Here is a 16,626-nt window from a genome sequence, read left to right as displayed (position 1 = left end):
TAAGTCAAAATAAAATAGAAAATAAGTAATTAAAAATCTCAGTCATATGCAAGAGGTCATTAGGAAAAACAGTGCACAAATTATATGATGACTGACAAGACATAGGGTTATCTGTTCCATAAGGGTGAGTTATTGTACAGTTGTAGGGAGTATTATCTCTTACATAAGAGTGAGTTGTACAGTTGTATGGAGTATGGTATAAATGTATTTGGGACTTCCTTTTGTAAGACTCACGTTGCGTGTTTTGGTCTTTTTTTTTCAAAAGCGTGGTTACTTGGTGCTCTCTGTAAACCTGGCTGACACACCCAGGCCAACAGTCCAGTACTGCCCCCTGCCCCATTTATATGCACAAAGAACGCCGAGTGTACTAAATAATCATATTCAGAGCAGCCAAAATGAAATACCTGGGAGTAAAAATTTCCAAAAATTTGTTAGCTTGTATTCTGATAATTTCCTACCATTAAACCAGGCAATTAAAGATGATGTACAGAGGTGGAGTGTGATTCCCCTCCTTGGTTTTGGATCGAGAATCCAATCAGTTCAAATGAATATTCTACCCCGACTTCTCTACCTATTTCAATCCCTTCCCATAGAATTATCAGATCAACAGTTCCAGGAATGGGACAGACTTATTTCAAGATACATCTGGCAGGGCAGAAGACCAAGAATCAAATATCAGAATTTGCAGCTACCCAGGAGCAGAGGGGGTGTGGCACTCCCTTGTTTAAAAGATTACTATGTGGCTGCACAATTGAAATCATTGGTGTGTCTATGTAATCCAGAATATTTTGTTAGATGGAAAATCATCGAGGAGGCAACAACCAGTGAATATACAATTCAGGAACTTATTGGGGAAAAAGTTAGACAGGACCAATTAAATAATTTGGAAAACCCATTTATCGCCTTGTCTTTCAGACTGTGGAATAAGGTAATACAACAAAAAAATTTAAAAGGTATAGTAGTAATATTGAGATGCTGTGAATATGATAAAGATTTCTCACCTAACAAATTTGATGTAAGGTTTAAAGAGTGGGCCTTGCAAGGGTTAACTGCATACTGTACTCTTATACATCAAGGGAGAATGAAATGAAAAATGTGGCTGCTAAGAAAGCTATAACCAGGAAATGACTTAATCCACAAGTACCAACACTGGATGAAAGGTTTGAGATTGTTTATGATATTTTTAAGATGGAGAGAATTACTTTTAGCATAAGACTGCAACGAGACAAATTTGAAAGCAAATGGAAATGGTGGATTGAATATATAAATACTGTGAAATCGGACTTTGTTTGACCCATTACTTTGTTTTTCTTGCAATTGGCTGTAATAATTATTATTCATTATTATTATATATTTTTTTCTTTTAATTAATCCATCCTTTGTGGACATCAAGGCACACCCACAGGTTGTATTGTATTTGTCTTTTTCATACAACATTAAAAAAGAAAAATTAATTATAAAAAAAAAAAAAAAATCATCATATTCAAATCATTTTTGTCCCAAAACCTGTCAGACCACTATAGTCCCAGTGTACAGCAGGACAAAGACCTGAATAGGTGTGAATGGGGGGTCCTATGAGACATTCAGGCATGTCTAGTCATTTAGGAAAACAAAAGACAAATTGAATAGTGATGTCCCATTTATGTCCCATTCATCTGAAAAGTTAATTTGTCCTAGCAGCTGATCTATGTTATAATGTTGTTTTCTCATCGAAAACGTACCTGGAGTTGTGTTTTGTTTCATTCAAGATGTTTAACACATAAACCCTGTGTTTTTAGGAGTTCTTGAAACACAAAACACCATGTATGTTCACAAGGAATTTTGAAAATGTACACAGACTCATGATAAAGAACATGTGTGAAAAAACACAACTCCCGGTCTGTTTTTGAGGAGGTAACATCATTATAACATGACCATGTTTACCAATGTCCCATATTTTTCTATTACCGACATCCTCTCAAGTAAAGTACCTATTGCTGATTACAAACATAATGTGACCACTGTATTTGAATGTAAATAGGTAAAACTAAAACGTAGGTGTTGAATGAGGCGATATCAACTTGGAAGAGGGGGAGTGGTTGTATTTTGGCACGGAGAGGAGCAGGGTTACACAGACTTTTAAAGCTTCAAGTGAAAGTAGCTGTTTTTTACTGAGCCGCTCTCTGACCTTCAGCCAGCTCTACAAACAGCTGAGTAATACTCTTTAAGACTACCTTTATATTTAGACCACAATTATGACTTATCATGTTTTATGTTTCATGTAAATATATCTATTTACCCAACTTAGAATAATCCTGATTTAGAAAGTATTCTTTAATGTTGTTAAAAAGAGATGGCAGCTGATTAAAACTCACAAGGTTCTAAGCACTGATCTACTGTTGTGCCTGTAATAGAAAGTGGATGAGGGAGGTTGCGATAAGAAACTAGTCAGACAGATAGTTCGCAGTGACTGGCAGTTAGTGAAATATACACATTATTACTACAATATATATATTTAATACACTGGTTTATTGAGCAATGAGTCAGTATAGTTGTTACTGTGACAGGCCAACTGAAAGCAACTCTTTATTTAGGATCATTTTCTATTTGCAGACAGGAACATCAGTCACGGAGCTCATGCATGGTGTGGCCACTGAGATCAGCTTTAAACAGGAGCAGAGCAACCAGGCCGTCACCATGCTACCTAGACCTAAGCTCTACAAGTGTGACCAGTGTGAAAAGTCTCTGGCTACAGCACATTCCCTCCAAGAACACAGAAGGATCCACACTGGTGAGAGACCTTACAGCTGTGGCCAGTGTGAAAAGACTTTCACACAACAATGTGGTTTAAGCGCGCACCGGAGGATCCACAGTGAACTGAAGCCCTATAAGTGTAACCAGTGTGGGAAGAGCTTCTGTCAGTCCAGCTCTGTGACAGGCCACATGAACTCCCACACCCGAGACAAAAGATACACCTGTGAAGAGTGTGGGAAAACATTTTATCAATATTGCTCACTCAAGAGGCACAAAAGGATTCACACTGGAGTTTAACAATATGAGCGTGATTTGAGTGTGGGAAAGCCTTCATCGCATCTGGAAAACCTTTGTAACCACCAGAGCATCCACACGGGAGACAAGCCCCACCAGTGTGCCCAGTGTAGAATGACCTCTCGGACTGCCGCTTTGAAACACCACATGAATACCTGAGAAAAAAAAATCAGCTGTGACGAGTGTGAGAAGACATTTCTTTCCCCTTGCACTCCATTGGCACAAATAGATTCACACTGGAGACCATTTGAGTGTGATCAGTGTGGGAAAGCCTTCATCAGATTGAGAAACCTGAAAACCCACATGAGCATGCACACAGATGAACTGCCGTACAGCTGTGGTGAGTGTGGTCAAAGCTTTAGACACATGTAAACTCTTCACTATCACCAGAGGATCCACACTGGAGACAAGCCCACAAGTGTGACCAGTGTGGGATGAGCTTCACACATGTGGTCATGTGGTAACTTTCAGAAGACACAAGCTCATTCACAACAAAGAACAGCCATTTAAATGTGACCAATGTGATAAGGCTTTTAAATCCTTTAACTACCTCTCTGCTCATGTCCACACAGGAGAAAAGCCACATGTCTGTGGCGAGTGTGGTAACGCTTTCTCAAACTCGAGTGGCATAAATAAAGACATGGCCAGACACAAAATGCAGCTACAGGTTATTTCTGAAGCTACCATAGTGTTGAAATATCAGACAGACTCAGTGGATCACCAGGACACACATCATTTCATAATATATGTCCTTTAACAATACTTGAGTCTGTATAAAGACATCAGGATTTCATTGTTATGACTGCTCCTTCTGGAGGCTGCTGTCAGCAGGTTCCATCTTTAATCAGATTTTATTTTCCTCGCAGTTTTTGAATTGCATTGTCTTTGTCTAAATCTTTATTTGATATCTTTTCAGTTGTACACTGTGGGTAAAATAATAAAAAATAAATAAATAAACAATGTTACATCACTTTGATTTAGTGTATTCACTGTCAATTCATTTCTTTGCCTATTTTAAAATGTGGATGTCAGATTTAGACAATATGCAAGTACGCATATTTGTAGACTATCAAATTAAATTTCCATTATTGTTTTGTACAGCAATGCATTATGTGGGCAGGAGAGATGTTGGGTACTTTACTGAAGTACATGATGAAGTGGATACTTTTTACCTTTATATTTCTACATTTGAGAGAAGGTATCTTCTTCTCCACTACATTTTTGAATATCACTGAAAAGTAAAAGTAATGATTATTTATATATTTATTACAGTCTGACACCCAAACAGACAGAACAGGTTTATATTTAACACATTTGTAGTTTGAGCAAAGATAATTATACAAATTTTTTAAAAAAACGTAGAGTGAATAGTTTCGGAACAAACCACTTAATGTCAGCGGTGTAACAGATCCCCACTCCTTTCACCAAACACTTCTGTCTTTACACACCCAGGTCAACAATCCACATCAACTCAACTACCCCCTCTGTGTCCATCAAGTCTGCATCAAGTCCCTCCCCCACAGAGAAACAATGACAGGTCTAGTGCCACTGTCATTAGCAGTTACATAATGGACTGAATGTGAGTAGGCTACTTAAGGCAAGACACGTTTATTTGTATAGCACAATTTGTAAAGTACAATTCAAAGTGCTTTACAAAATAAGGAAGGCATTAAAATCAAAATACAAACATATTAAAACATAAATAATCATCACAAAATTAACATTAAAAAGAAGACAATAATAAAAATCTTTCAGTCATATGCAGCTAAACACAGGACTGGGACCAAAAAACGGCCCTGAACCTTCCCCCACAAATCAACCCACCATGAAAATTGAGGATGGGGGGCTGCGGGTGCACTCAAATTGGGCCACAGTGGAAATTGGGCCACAGTGGAAATTGGAGGTGGGTAAGGGTGGGGGAGGGTGCGGCTCCGCGGTCAGATGGCCATTCTGGACTTTTTCAGAACACACAGATTGCCAGTCTGCCCCTGTTTTGTGCTGAACTTCATCTAAATCTTAAGTTTATGGATTCTGTACACATGGGAAAGTAGTTTTGACCAAGGCTGAAATATTTAATGGACAAAACTAATTTAAAATATTTTTATATTTTATTCCAATAAAAGATGTAGTATCAGGATAAACTCTTGCTGCAAAATATCAAAAACACAATTGTAATGAAAGTGACAACACACTTGCAATTAAGTTATCTGTTTAATCCATAATACACATAAAGGGACATAAAGGATTTACATAATGTTGGTGTGTGCATTTAAACTCCCCTTTAAGCATGATACAGAAAATATCATACATTTTTCAGTCCTGTCACTCACAATCAGAATATTGTTTTGTCAGTATTTCTCATGTACAATTTGGGAACCACTGTATTCAATAACAAACATCAAATCAAACAGCTTTACCAAACCACATATTAATAATTCAAAGACATAATATTTAAAAGGCCATTAAGATTTAAGTATTGCTTACATTACGTTACATATTACGCTCCTCAAACCCAAAGTCTAACTATGTTTTTGAGGGACGAGCCTCTCTAGCCAATCCCGTTTCCCTTTTTAAACCTATTTTACAATGAGGATGCTACAGTATACTTGGTTTTACATTTTTGATACCTAGGTTACAATTTAGAGGAAAAGAAATGCAAGTACTATTAATTTTCAAATAACATATATATTGTTTTAATTAAATTTTGCAATATCTAAAAAGGCCTCTATATAGTGATAACTCCAGTATTTGACAGCTAATGGCATACCAGTTGTACTTCCTCTGCTGTTATAAAACTAAGAGCATGTGTTAATTCTACTTTTAAAAGGGCACAGTGTAACTTTTCTTCCATCTGCTTGTTTCCACGGAGATGCATTCCATTACTGTTTTATATCGAAAAAAGCATGAATTTCTATTGTGAGCGAGCTTGCCTCTCCAACAGATCTGACCTGTAACTTGCTGTAGTGGCTTTCAATCTATCTCCATGGTTACTCAGTGCACCTTTAAGGAAGTAATTCATATTCTATGGGCAAGGCAGTTAAGTTTTCATTGGAATGCAACTTTTTTATTTTATATTTGTATTTTTATAACTTTTAGAAACAATACTTCAAGGGCGAAAAATCCTAAATGTACCTGATATTAATGAGATTTTATTTTATGTAAACTTACAGACATGTACTTGAGATGGACAGTAGAAGGTGCATTGCAGTTACAGGGGATTGTCAAGAGGGGGCAGTATTTATTCAGTTGCATTTGGAAGCATAAAATGTAAGCAAAAGTTATAAATAATTCTATATTCAAGTTCGTGGGAGTCAAGTTATTTTGCAAAACAATATCTGGTTAAAATGTATGATTTTTTTTATATTTGTAGTATGAAGTAGTTAAAAAGTAATTTATTTGATCTGTTTTCATGATGAGTTTCAAGTAGGGCAGGGCAAAAATGGTAAATTGGTAAAAATCGTCATATTGATACTTTGCAGGTACAGGCACTGGTCTGTCTGAAGTTCTCAAATTACTTTAATCTGAGCTTTGTTTTAACATAATCTGACCAGGAAGAACTGATTTAAGATGATTTGTGCTTTTAAACAAGTCTCTCACACACTCACAAACTCCTAAACTGGACCATGAACGCTCGCATTGATCTCAGCCTCCTGAAAATGTGTTGTTTAAATCTATTTTGTACTTTTCTTGAGTTTTTTGACAAATTTGAAAACGCTTGGCAGTGTTCACTAATGTGTGCATTGTGCCACCATGGTAACCGCTGAACATTCTGCCATAAACAACCATAACAACACACAACTGCCTCAACGAAATAACAACATCATATTCTAAAACTTGAACGCAACATATTTTTGCAGAACTTATATAAAACATGTTTGAAAATGACATCAAAAACTACAAAATTTCAATGCCTGTAAACCAAAAACACCAATAAGGTAATGCCAGTTCTGAAACATGACTTTGTCCTTGAGAGGTTGGTGGTAAAGACACTGTATACTGCCAGTGTGTCCTTGGGCAAGACACGTCACTCACTTTACATTGTCCATTATTCCCCACGCACTTGTTGTACCTGGTTTTCCTGAAAGGTTATGAAAAGTTTGTGGTTCAATACGGCATACTGTCATTGTGTCTAGAGATCCCTGGTTTCCAATGGGGCAGCAGTAGCTTAGTTTGAGAGGTTGGTGGTTCGATGCTCGTTAAAGACATTTTATGCTGCCATTATGTCCTTAGGCAAGACACTCCAACCACCAGATAATACAATTTCTGGTATTATTCCGTATAATGTTACAGATCCAATGGTTTCTGAGTTTCTTTGGGGCAGCAGTAGCTCAGTTGAAAAGTTGACGTTTAATTCTCGCAAAAGACACTATATGCTGTCATTGTGTCCTTGGGCAAGACACTCCACCCGCCTTCTCTTGTCTGTTAATAATTGCCTTTTGTGCTAGAGGTTTCTTGGGTTCTTGAGGGCAGCAGTAGGTAGCTAAGTAGGCTGAGTGGTTGGGGGTTCAATGCGGCAAACATTGTGCCATTGTGTTCTTGGGCAATACACCTTACCCACATCACTTTGCATGGCATTACTCTTCCTAGTAATACAGACCCCCTTGTTTATTGAGAGATAGCAGTAAATCAGTTGGTTGAGAGGTTATTGGTTGTGTCACTGTGCCTTTAAGCAAGACAATCCACCCAACTGCCCTGTTATTTATTTCTTACAGTACTAAAGATCCCTGTTTTCTTGGGGACAGGAGTAGCTCGGTTTGAGTGGTTGGTGGTTTGATGCTAGCTAAAGACACTGTATACTTCATACTGACATTGTGTCCTTGAGCAAGACATCTCACCTACCAGATATGCAGTTTCTGGTATTATTCTGTATAGTTTTAGTTGGGAGTCTGATGCTCTTTAAAGTCATTGTGTACTGTCATCATGTCCATGAGCAAGACACTCCGCCAAACTCACCATGTCAATCATTGCCTAGAGATGCCTGTTTTTCTTTGGGTCTGCAGTATCCCAATTGGTTGAGAGATTGGTGGTTTTGTACTGTGCCCTTAAGCAAGACACTTCACCTGCTGTCTGTCATTATTACTCCCTTTAGCGTTATAGGTCCCCTGGTTTCTGTCCACACGCATTACAGACTCGTACAGGGTGGTCCCAGCCTCTAGAGGGCACCGGTCTCCTTTCGGGGGAGCAGTCTTCGCACACTCCCTGCCCACACGAGCGACAGTGATGAATGGAAAGACGCGGGTTGAATTCCCTCTGACACCCAAAGCACGAGTGGAGGTCCTGATCCGGAACCCAGTACGTGGGGCGGGCAGCATCTTTCACCAGACCTGTAGAAAGACACAGAGGAGGTGAGGAAGTTCAGGGTGATATTACAAAAACTGTTCACGCTTTTTTTCCTCTTATTTATCAATCTTGAATTTCGATTTGATTACATTTTGTCTTATTAATAACAAATAGAATGCCTATTCATAACATTTGACATTAAAGCAGACCTATTCTGCAAAATCAACTTTTCAGAGCTTTTAAACATGTTATGGTTGTTTCCCCTTCTGGTTTTCTGTCAAAGTTGTATTTGGAGTGAATTGTGCATATTTGAGCACTTATTTTACAAGACACCATATTGCTGACGAACCACTGTTTTCACTGCCTTATTTCACTCTCCAGTTTTTTTTTTTTCTTAATTGGTGATTGGTAAGGATTTAGATTATTTTGAATTTATTATTACCATTTACATTTTTTACTCTTTATTATTATAATATAATATTATGATGTGTGAGCTACCATGTCCAAGTAATTTCCCTTGTGGATCAATAAAGTTTGTCTAAGCCTAAATGTCTAATTGCATTGCATTTGTGATTAATGTTTTAAATTGAGGACTTCACATCCAGACATATAAGCATTAGAGAGGTGACTGAAATCTGAATTTTAAACTAATAAGAGAATTCCATGAATTTCAGAACATGTTTGTAGAAGTCTAAGCTACAGGCTTGGCAGCTTTTACATAGAATAAGACCCCTTAGGGACACACTGAAAGCATCTGACACACAGAGAAGAGATTAAAGATTCTCACCTAGAGGTATGTCTATAGCTCCGACCACAGCTCCCAGAGTGTTCTGCACCGCCTCTCCCACTTTCCGGGCGATCAAGGTCCCTCCGTCCTCCTCCAGTGCAGCGTCCAACAGTTCTGCAGAATAAAATACAAATAAAATAACAAACTAATAATTCATTGGTGTTTACTAACTATTAAAATAGCTTGACAGAAGCATTGTATAGTATTGAATGTTGCCATTTCTATACAGTATGTCTTATATTGTGCATTATGTCCTGATTTGTAACTTAACTTAAACTCTTTTCTTTCGCCATATGAAACCTAACATAACGTTAATGTAAATGCCACCCAGACACTCCTCAGTGGCGGTTGTTCAGCTGGGAAGTGAACAACATTTGTATATTAAAAATTAGTCAAATTTGAAGCATTACCATGAATATGAAAAGTTCCCAGTAAAAACTCTTCCGTGTGTTAACTGTGAATATTTATCTTGTAATATTATATTCATAGTTATTAATAGGTCTAATGTAATACTTATACTTTTAGACTCTTTGATCACCTGTGGATATTTCTCTGTTGGTGAAGCACTGGTCACAGACTCGCACTGGCCCCAGACCCCAGCCTCTCTCTGGAACCGGTCTGGACTTAGAGGAGCAGGACCCACAGAAGCCCCCTCCACAGGCCCGACAGTGGTGCTTTGTGTCATTAGGACCAAACTCCAGTTTACACGCATGACAATTCTACAGGAGCACAACAAAGTGAGGGAGTCAACCACGTGTTTCCATGGAAATAGAAAGGGCCCATTTTATGCAATTTTCTGATCTATGTTATAATGTTGTTTCCTCATTACAAATGTACCCGGGGTTGTGTTTTGTTTCCCTGCATATTTAGACTAAGTTCTTCTGTCAAAGAGAAAACATTCTTTTCCACCTGGTGATGTCATGTACAGGAAGTGCTCCACTGTGTTTTTAAACTCCACTCACTTTCACTAGAATCATTTGGGTGATTTCAGTCCTGGAATTGTCAGTCTCTATTAAATTAAAGGTAAGGTCACTGTTAACTTAGAAATACTGCTTCAGGACATCACATGATGGAACTGAGCATTTTGAGCTTTGGAGATGTAAACAGACTAATAATGCAGGATCACTCACACATGTGTGAATGGAAAAATATAGGACCATAACACCATAAAGCAACAACATCTCCCTAGAGACAATAATATATCAGAGGATACCAGTATTACAGAGTTTAGTGTATATAAGTCTCACCAGTATACTGGAGTTGGGTTGCCAGTACGCGGGGGCGATCTGATCCGTGAGCCATGATGTCACTGCTTTGGCCGGAGTCACGCTGAGCTCAGAGACAGACTGAGAAATCAGCTTCACTCCATCCAACAGTCTCTGTGCCGCGTTACTGTGATCCTTCAAGAAACCATCACACTGAAAAGACAAGGCAAAAATAATACAGATTCAAAATTACTGCACTGTAAATCCAACAGCCTCTGTGTCTGTGCCAGAGATAGGATAAAATATTTAAGTTTAGAATTCAAACGTTCTCAAAATGGTGTCTATAACAGGAATAACTCATGTGATTGAAACTGATTTCAGATTCTCCCATTTTCCTTTAAATGAGAGATGAAACATTCTTATTTTTGAATTGTAAGGTTTTTTTCATCGTTGAATTCCTCACCCCAGGCCAGATGTGCTGTATCTCTGTTCTGACCACAGTCTCCACTGGGTCCTGGTTTCCGTACCAGTACTGTCTGCTCCGGTAGATCACGCCACAGTTTGGACACTCTATCACATAACTACAAAAACACAAAAAATAAAACAACAAAACAAATTTAATATCATTACACCCAATTACTACAGATTAGAGCTGATGTATGAGGGTTGATCTTATAGTTTGGCTGCACTAAATTAAACTTACCCAGACCAAGCATAAATGGCCAGTCCAAACCACGGTGAGTCTGAGGAAGCAGTGGTCTTGGGGACGACAATCACCTCTTTCCCTCCCTCATAACAAGCCTGAAAGAAAAGGGAGTTTAAATAAAAATTTGGGGACTCTGAGGAAAACTAAGGATCATAATGAGATTATACTCCAATCTAAATATGTGTGCACAAGTGCAAGTATACTCTTTCAATAAAAATATGTAATACAAAGAATTACAAATTCATATAATGCTTTGCTTCCTAGATTGAAGCTATAGGGAGCTCAGACCTTGCAGGTGTAGATGCGATTGTCGTATTGAGCAGAGTATCGACATCGATGTTTGGCCTCGTGCCCCAGACCCTCCTTCAGGTGGTTCATGCTGCTCTTGCAACCAGACCTATGACGTCATACACACATCTTACAGAGTGAGCTTTAGCTCAAAGAAAATCGTCACATTAACCACAAACTGATACAAACTGATACAGAGAGTAATCTGGCTCTGCCAGGCTAAATGATCCTACACATTAAAGTGAGTGTAAAAGAGACAGTCCATACCCACAGCTGAGGCAGAGGCTGGAGCAGGTGAAATACTCATCAGGGAAGAAGCAGGTGCTGTTCAGGTGCTCGTCCTGGATCTCCCCATTGAAGCGCTCACTCAGGGCCTGAACAGGAGAGGACAACAATAAGAATGTGCTAAAATGTTTAACTCTATACAGTTGTAAGGGACTAAATGATGTGCCATGTCCAATAAATCTGCCCTATAAATATGTGCATTCCCCCTCAGGCACTGTCTCTGTTCTTAATAAACAGGGAGACGGTCTCCAAAAGACCACCTGCTCCTGATCCCCCCTTGGCCTGTTACACAGTATCAGCCTCACCTGCAGAGCCTTGTAGATGACAGTGGCAGATCTGGGGGAGCGTGTGTTGTTGTTATCAAGCTGTAGCTCTAAACAACGCAGGAGTCCTGTGAAGTCTGTGGGAGGGTTGAAGGTTCGAGTCCCTTTGTACTGAACTGAACTGAACGCCTCCGGAAACAGCCCCAATCTCCTGAACCGCTCCTGAAGAAGGCGGTCAGCTGATTCTAATGGTTTATCTGAGAGGAAACAAGAGTGAAGTGGAATACTGAATAACTGCTTAGAACCACCAAACATTCACTCAGATGTTAATCATAACTTATGGATAGCTGCACATCATGCAAGCAAACTGTGGAATTTTTTTTGCAACACTGTCAAATCCTACGTGTATCACCGGTTAAGAAAATAAAATTGGAGAACAAAGTACAGAGCACTGGGCGAACATAAGCAATTAAACATGCACAAATCACTCCAAATACAATTTTGGGTGAGTACATGGGGGGAAATTACTATAATATTAAAAGCTCTGAAAAGTCGATTTTGCTCTTTAACAAATATTCTAAATGTTTTGCTGTTTGCAGAGGACATTCTATTGCGAAAATCATTTCTGCTTTTTAATAACTGCACCACTGATAAAAGCAGTTTCGTATATTGTCCAGTCTTAGAATTCAGGTAATTTTAGCAGATATTCTTTTGTATAGTGTGTTTGTTTGTACCTGAGCCCAGTAATTTTGTATGCACAGTCTCATGGAAGATGACCACAGCAGGCCCCAGAGTGGACAGAGGTACGTCCAGACCACAGCGCGCTGTCGTGGCCTTCAGCTCTCTGGAGAAATGTTTCAGATACGCCTCGGAAGCATCGCCAAGGAACTTAAACAGGTCATCATGGAGACGGTCCGCATGAGTTCGATAGATCACCATATCAGAGATGGCCAGAACTTTAAGCAGCAGACGAGTACGCTGGCCCTGATTGGCTCCTAAAAACCAAACAAGGTACTATTAACTGTGAGTACACTGTAAAAAAAATACTAACTAACTTGAATTATGACTTGAATTTAGAATTTTCATGTTTGTGTTATTTTTTTCTCTTTTGTTCTGTTGTACTTACTACTTTATTCAACAAATACATTTATTCAGATTAAGATAAAAAGTCATGTATACAGTAAAGAAATGCCTTTTCTCCTTCACCGTTAAATTATGTATAGTTTATTACCTCATGTACACTGCCAGTCAAAAGTTTAGACACATGCTTTTTTTTTTTTTACTGCTTTCTACATTTTAGATACATACAGCAGATATCAAACATATGATGCGAGACATATGGAATTATATAGTCGAAAAATGTTTTTAAATAACTCCACTTAGTCTACATCGACAAAGCAAAGGGTGGCTCCTTTGAGGATTTTAATATATAATATGAAAATAAAATTACTACTACTAACACTACCACTGCTACTACTACTACTACTACTAATACGACTACGACTAAGAGTTTTCAGATTTGTTTTTGTACTGTTACCCCATAAATATATTTTTTGCAATGGATTATTGAAATGAAACTAAAACCATCTTCATACCAGCTCCGAGCAGTCCCTCTGTGTCGATGACCACCACGTTACGCACAGGGTCCAGAGCTGCCCAGACTCCCACTGTGCACGAGTCCTGAGCCGGGGACGTCTTAAAAACCTCTCGCCCCAAAAAGAAGGTGTGATTCAGAGTGTGGGACTTCCCTTCACCCGTGTTTCCAAAGATAGATACAACTTTGAGCAGCTCCTCTGGTCCACAGCCCAGTCTGCTCACAAAGTCCTCCTCATCTTTTACCTGAGGAATGGGAAAGAATGCAACACTATATTAATACTTTGTAGCTGATGTCAACAACATTCTCTGGGGGTGTGATGCTAACTGTAGGCATTGCTCTGTCTGAAGCTCTATGAGACTTTAATCTGAGCTTCGATTTAACACAATGTGACCAGAAAGAGCTGATTTAGTTGGAACTACAATGAGTCTCTCACAGATAAAATTACAGTTACAAGCTAGATAGCATTAGCCAAAAGTCCATGGTAACTGATGAACATTCCGCCATATATAGATAGATAGAGATAGAGATAGAGAGCGAGAGAGATAGAGATAGAGCGAGAGAGATAGAGATAGAGAGCGAGAGAGAGAGAGAGAGAGAGAGAGAGAGAGAGAGAGAGAGAGAGAGAGAGAGAGAGAGAGAGAGAGAGAGAGAGAGAGAGAGAGAGAGAGAGACCCCCCAGATGATGTCACTGCAAAGTATCAAAACAGGCTTTCTCACTTACTTGCATCTCCTCCTTTTCGTCGACTAATAGGAAGCTTGTGACCTTCTCTAGAGCTGCTCTGAGACTCTCCGCATCTGAGTCTGCGTCGATGTTCTCCTTTGAGGTTTGAACTGGAGGATATGCCGTTAAAGGATGCTTCTTCTTATTCACTCCTCCATGCGTTCTCTTCTGGCAGTCCAAGCACAGGTTGATCTTGCATCCCTGGAATTAGGTAAGTCAAGATTTATCGATCTGACTTATAAAATGATTATAGAAATTTCACAGTTGGATAAAAAAATCTAAAGTAATATCATCAGATTTAATTGCATTTGAAAGGATGGGGCCTGAGTGACTAAATATTCACCAAAAGGGACAACCATGCTTTGAAACCACTTTAAAGAAGATATTATTGTGCTTGTGTTTGCTATATAGTTATAATTTGCACATTTGTAATCACAATATTCATCTTAAACAACTTCATAAAATAAACAAGTCCAGTGACTTCTATGTTAGAAGACTGAGGTGCCTTCATAAATGTCAACTATTTCTTTATTTTTCATTCCTTTATGGACAGATTGTGTTAAAGCAGAACTAAGTAATATTTTACCTTATTTAACCCTAACCCTCTAACCCTAGGTCTTTGTAAGTCCCTGTGGGGTGTTTGAAGTGCCCGTGGTCTTCCTCTTCTGTCTCAGAGTGGAAAGTAAATATGGCTGACACCTGATCCCAAGAGAATTCTACTGGGAAACTCTGGCTCTAATTTTTGTATGTGATTATACGGTATTACTTCAATAAAACTAAAATAAAATTTAAAAACTGTTCTTTTTGAGTCTGCTCGTGACAATGTATTCTCATAAAGGAGCTGCAAGGGGAGTTCTATCACTGAAAGTTAGTTTCTGCTTTAAAACAAAGTCAAACCTGAGTAACAAAGCTTCAGACAGAGCAGTGCCTCCAGTTAGCTTCACCTCCCAAGGAATGTTGATGACATCAGCTGAAAGGTATCATCACTAATGTTTCACACATCGTCACTCACCTGGCATCTCACCGCGGCCCGCAGTCTTCCGTTGCTCCCGGCGTAGCTCCCATCCCCTTTGCAGGAATCGCAAAATGGCACATGGCCGGGTGCGATCCGAACCCGGTCGTGGTTCCTCATCCTCTCTTGTAGGTGGAGCTCTAGTTCGCACCGAGTGCACTGCAGACTCCCACATTCATCGCACTCAAAAGCTGCCTCATCTGATCCTCCACACGCATAACTCTCCTGACAAACTAATACGGTGTTCATGCCTTTATCTACACATGAACCTTGACCGCTCATCGTTCACAGTTGACTTTATTGCTCACTGAAGCTGTGCTAATTAGACATTCAACTGGCTCTACCTGTTTTTAAACCACTCCAAAAATGTGCCTTTTCTTACTGGCTTTTGACAGATGAGCTGTAGAATTGTTGTTATTAATTAACCTGAGTAACTTTGACTTGTGGTTGTCTTTGTCTATTCAATGTTTTTGTATGGCTCTTTGACCAGCTGTAAAGTTTTGTTAAGTGCTTTATAAATAAAGTTGGTATGGTTCAGTCATTTAGGAATTTCACTTGTTACTAAAACATTTAGAATAGTTCCGAATGTCAGTGGAACTATCTTGGTGAAATAAAGGTTAAATGAATAACTAATAAATTATTAAAAAAAAAAAAAAAGACACAATTCATTTAACTATTAATCAATTTTGGACTAAATAATGTCCATTGGAAGACATTATTATTATTACACAGCTATTATTGATCACTTTTTGAATTTTAAAGGCCACATTTGAAATTATACATAATTACAGTTTGGCACTTGTTTTCAGTGAGCTCCATCATGTCAAAGTCATGTAACAGGGGAAAAGGAAGGGCATCCGATGTAAACAAACCTGCCAGTCACTGTTGGAAAAAAAAGATAAACAAAAGAATTAAAATAAAGCATTTCTTATTGTACTTTGTAAAACTATTGCTAAGTTATTACAATATTAAACTAAGTAAAACGTCATACGCCTTTTAGATTGTTGAGATAGTGAGTTATTAACAGCTACTTCAAAATAATAATTGCAAAATAGTTGGCACAACAACTGCTAGCTAAAATTAGCCACTCAGCCCTTTGTCACTTATAAACAAAATTATTCCTTGAAATCGAATGACAAGTCGTGTAAACAATACTGTACTTTTTATAACAGTAACTAGTTCATAAATTGTTAATTACACAATCTATTTTAGTTCAGTTGCGAAATACAAGCTTAAATTAGTCGACTGACCTAGCAGAGGCAAACAACAGACCGACAGGCAAGCGGCTATTACAAAATGAGTAAAAATCTGCCACGACAGCGGATAAAAATGCGAAATTATGCTCCGGACATCGATCTACAGCCCCGGATAAAGTGTCAGAGGGGAGGACAAAGTTGGCTGGCGTTTCTTTTTGTATTCAAGCCCCGGATTTGTTGTTTGTTGTCGCTTTTACAT

General features: G+C 38.6%; 1 protein-coding gene across 1 annotated transcript; it reads right to left on the bottom strand.

Annotated features, from left to right (window-relative positions):
• Positions 1-5,219: 5,219 nt before the first annotated feature.
• Positions 5,220-16,626, bottom strand: zfyve1 (zinc finger, FYVE domain containing 1). Its single transcript, XM_055149330.1, has 14 exons — positions 16,422-16,626; positions 15,172-16,053; positions 14,160-14,360; positions 13,437-13,680; positions 12,576-12,836; positions 11,884-12,098; positions 11,561-11,667; positions 11,294-11,402; positions 11,003-11,100; positions 10,763-10,880; positions 10,342-10,512; positions 9,633-9,813; positions 9,095-9,208; positions 5,220-8,351 (listed from the first exon to the last, which is right to left on the bottom strand). The coding sequence occupies exons 2-14, from the start codon at positions 15,451-15,453 to the stop codon at positions 8,119-8,121; spliced, it is 2,334 nt and encodes a 777-aa protein (XP_055005305.1). The 5' UTR covers positions 15,454-16,053; positions 16,422-16,626; the 3' UTR covers positions 5,220-8,118.

The sequence above is a fragment of the Boleophthalmus pectinirostris genome, unplaced genomic scaffold, assembly GCF_026225935.1.
Source record: "Boleophthalmus pectinirostris isolate CB_2022bp ecotype Guang Dong unplaced genomic scaffold, ASM2622593v1 HiC_scaffold_13, whole genome shotgun sequence".
Lineage (NCBI taxonomy): Eukaryota > Metazoa > Chordata > Actinopteri > Gobiiformes > Gobiidae > Boleophthalmus > Boleophthalmus pectinirostris.
The sequence above is the reverse complement of the archived record's forward strand: the minus strand, read 5'-3'. Positions and strand labels throughout refer to the sequence as shown.

What these genes read in the sequence shown, in the direction of transcription:
- zfyve1 (XM_055149330.1), bottom strand. Translation starts at nt 15,453, where the DNA reads ATGAGCGGTCAAGGTTCATGTGTAGATAAAGGCATGAACACCGTATTA. An exon ending in ATCGCATCTACACCTGCAAG is followed by an intron (nt 11,101 to 11,293) that starts GTCTGAGCTCCC and finishes CTTTTCTTTCAG; the next exon opens with GCTTGTTATGAGGGAGGGAA. An exon ending in AGCTATAGACATACCTCTAG is followed by an intron (nt 8,352 to 9,094) that starts GTGAGAATCTTT and finishes GTCTTTCTACAG; the next exon opens with GTCTGGTGAAAGATGCTGCC.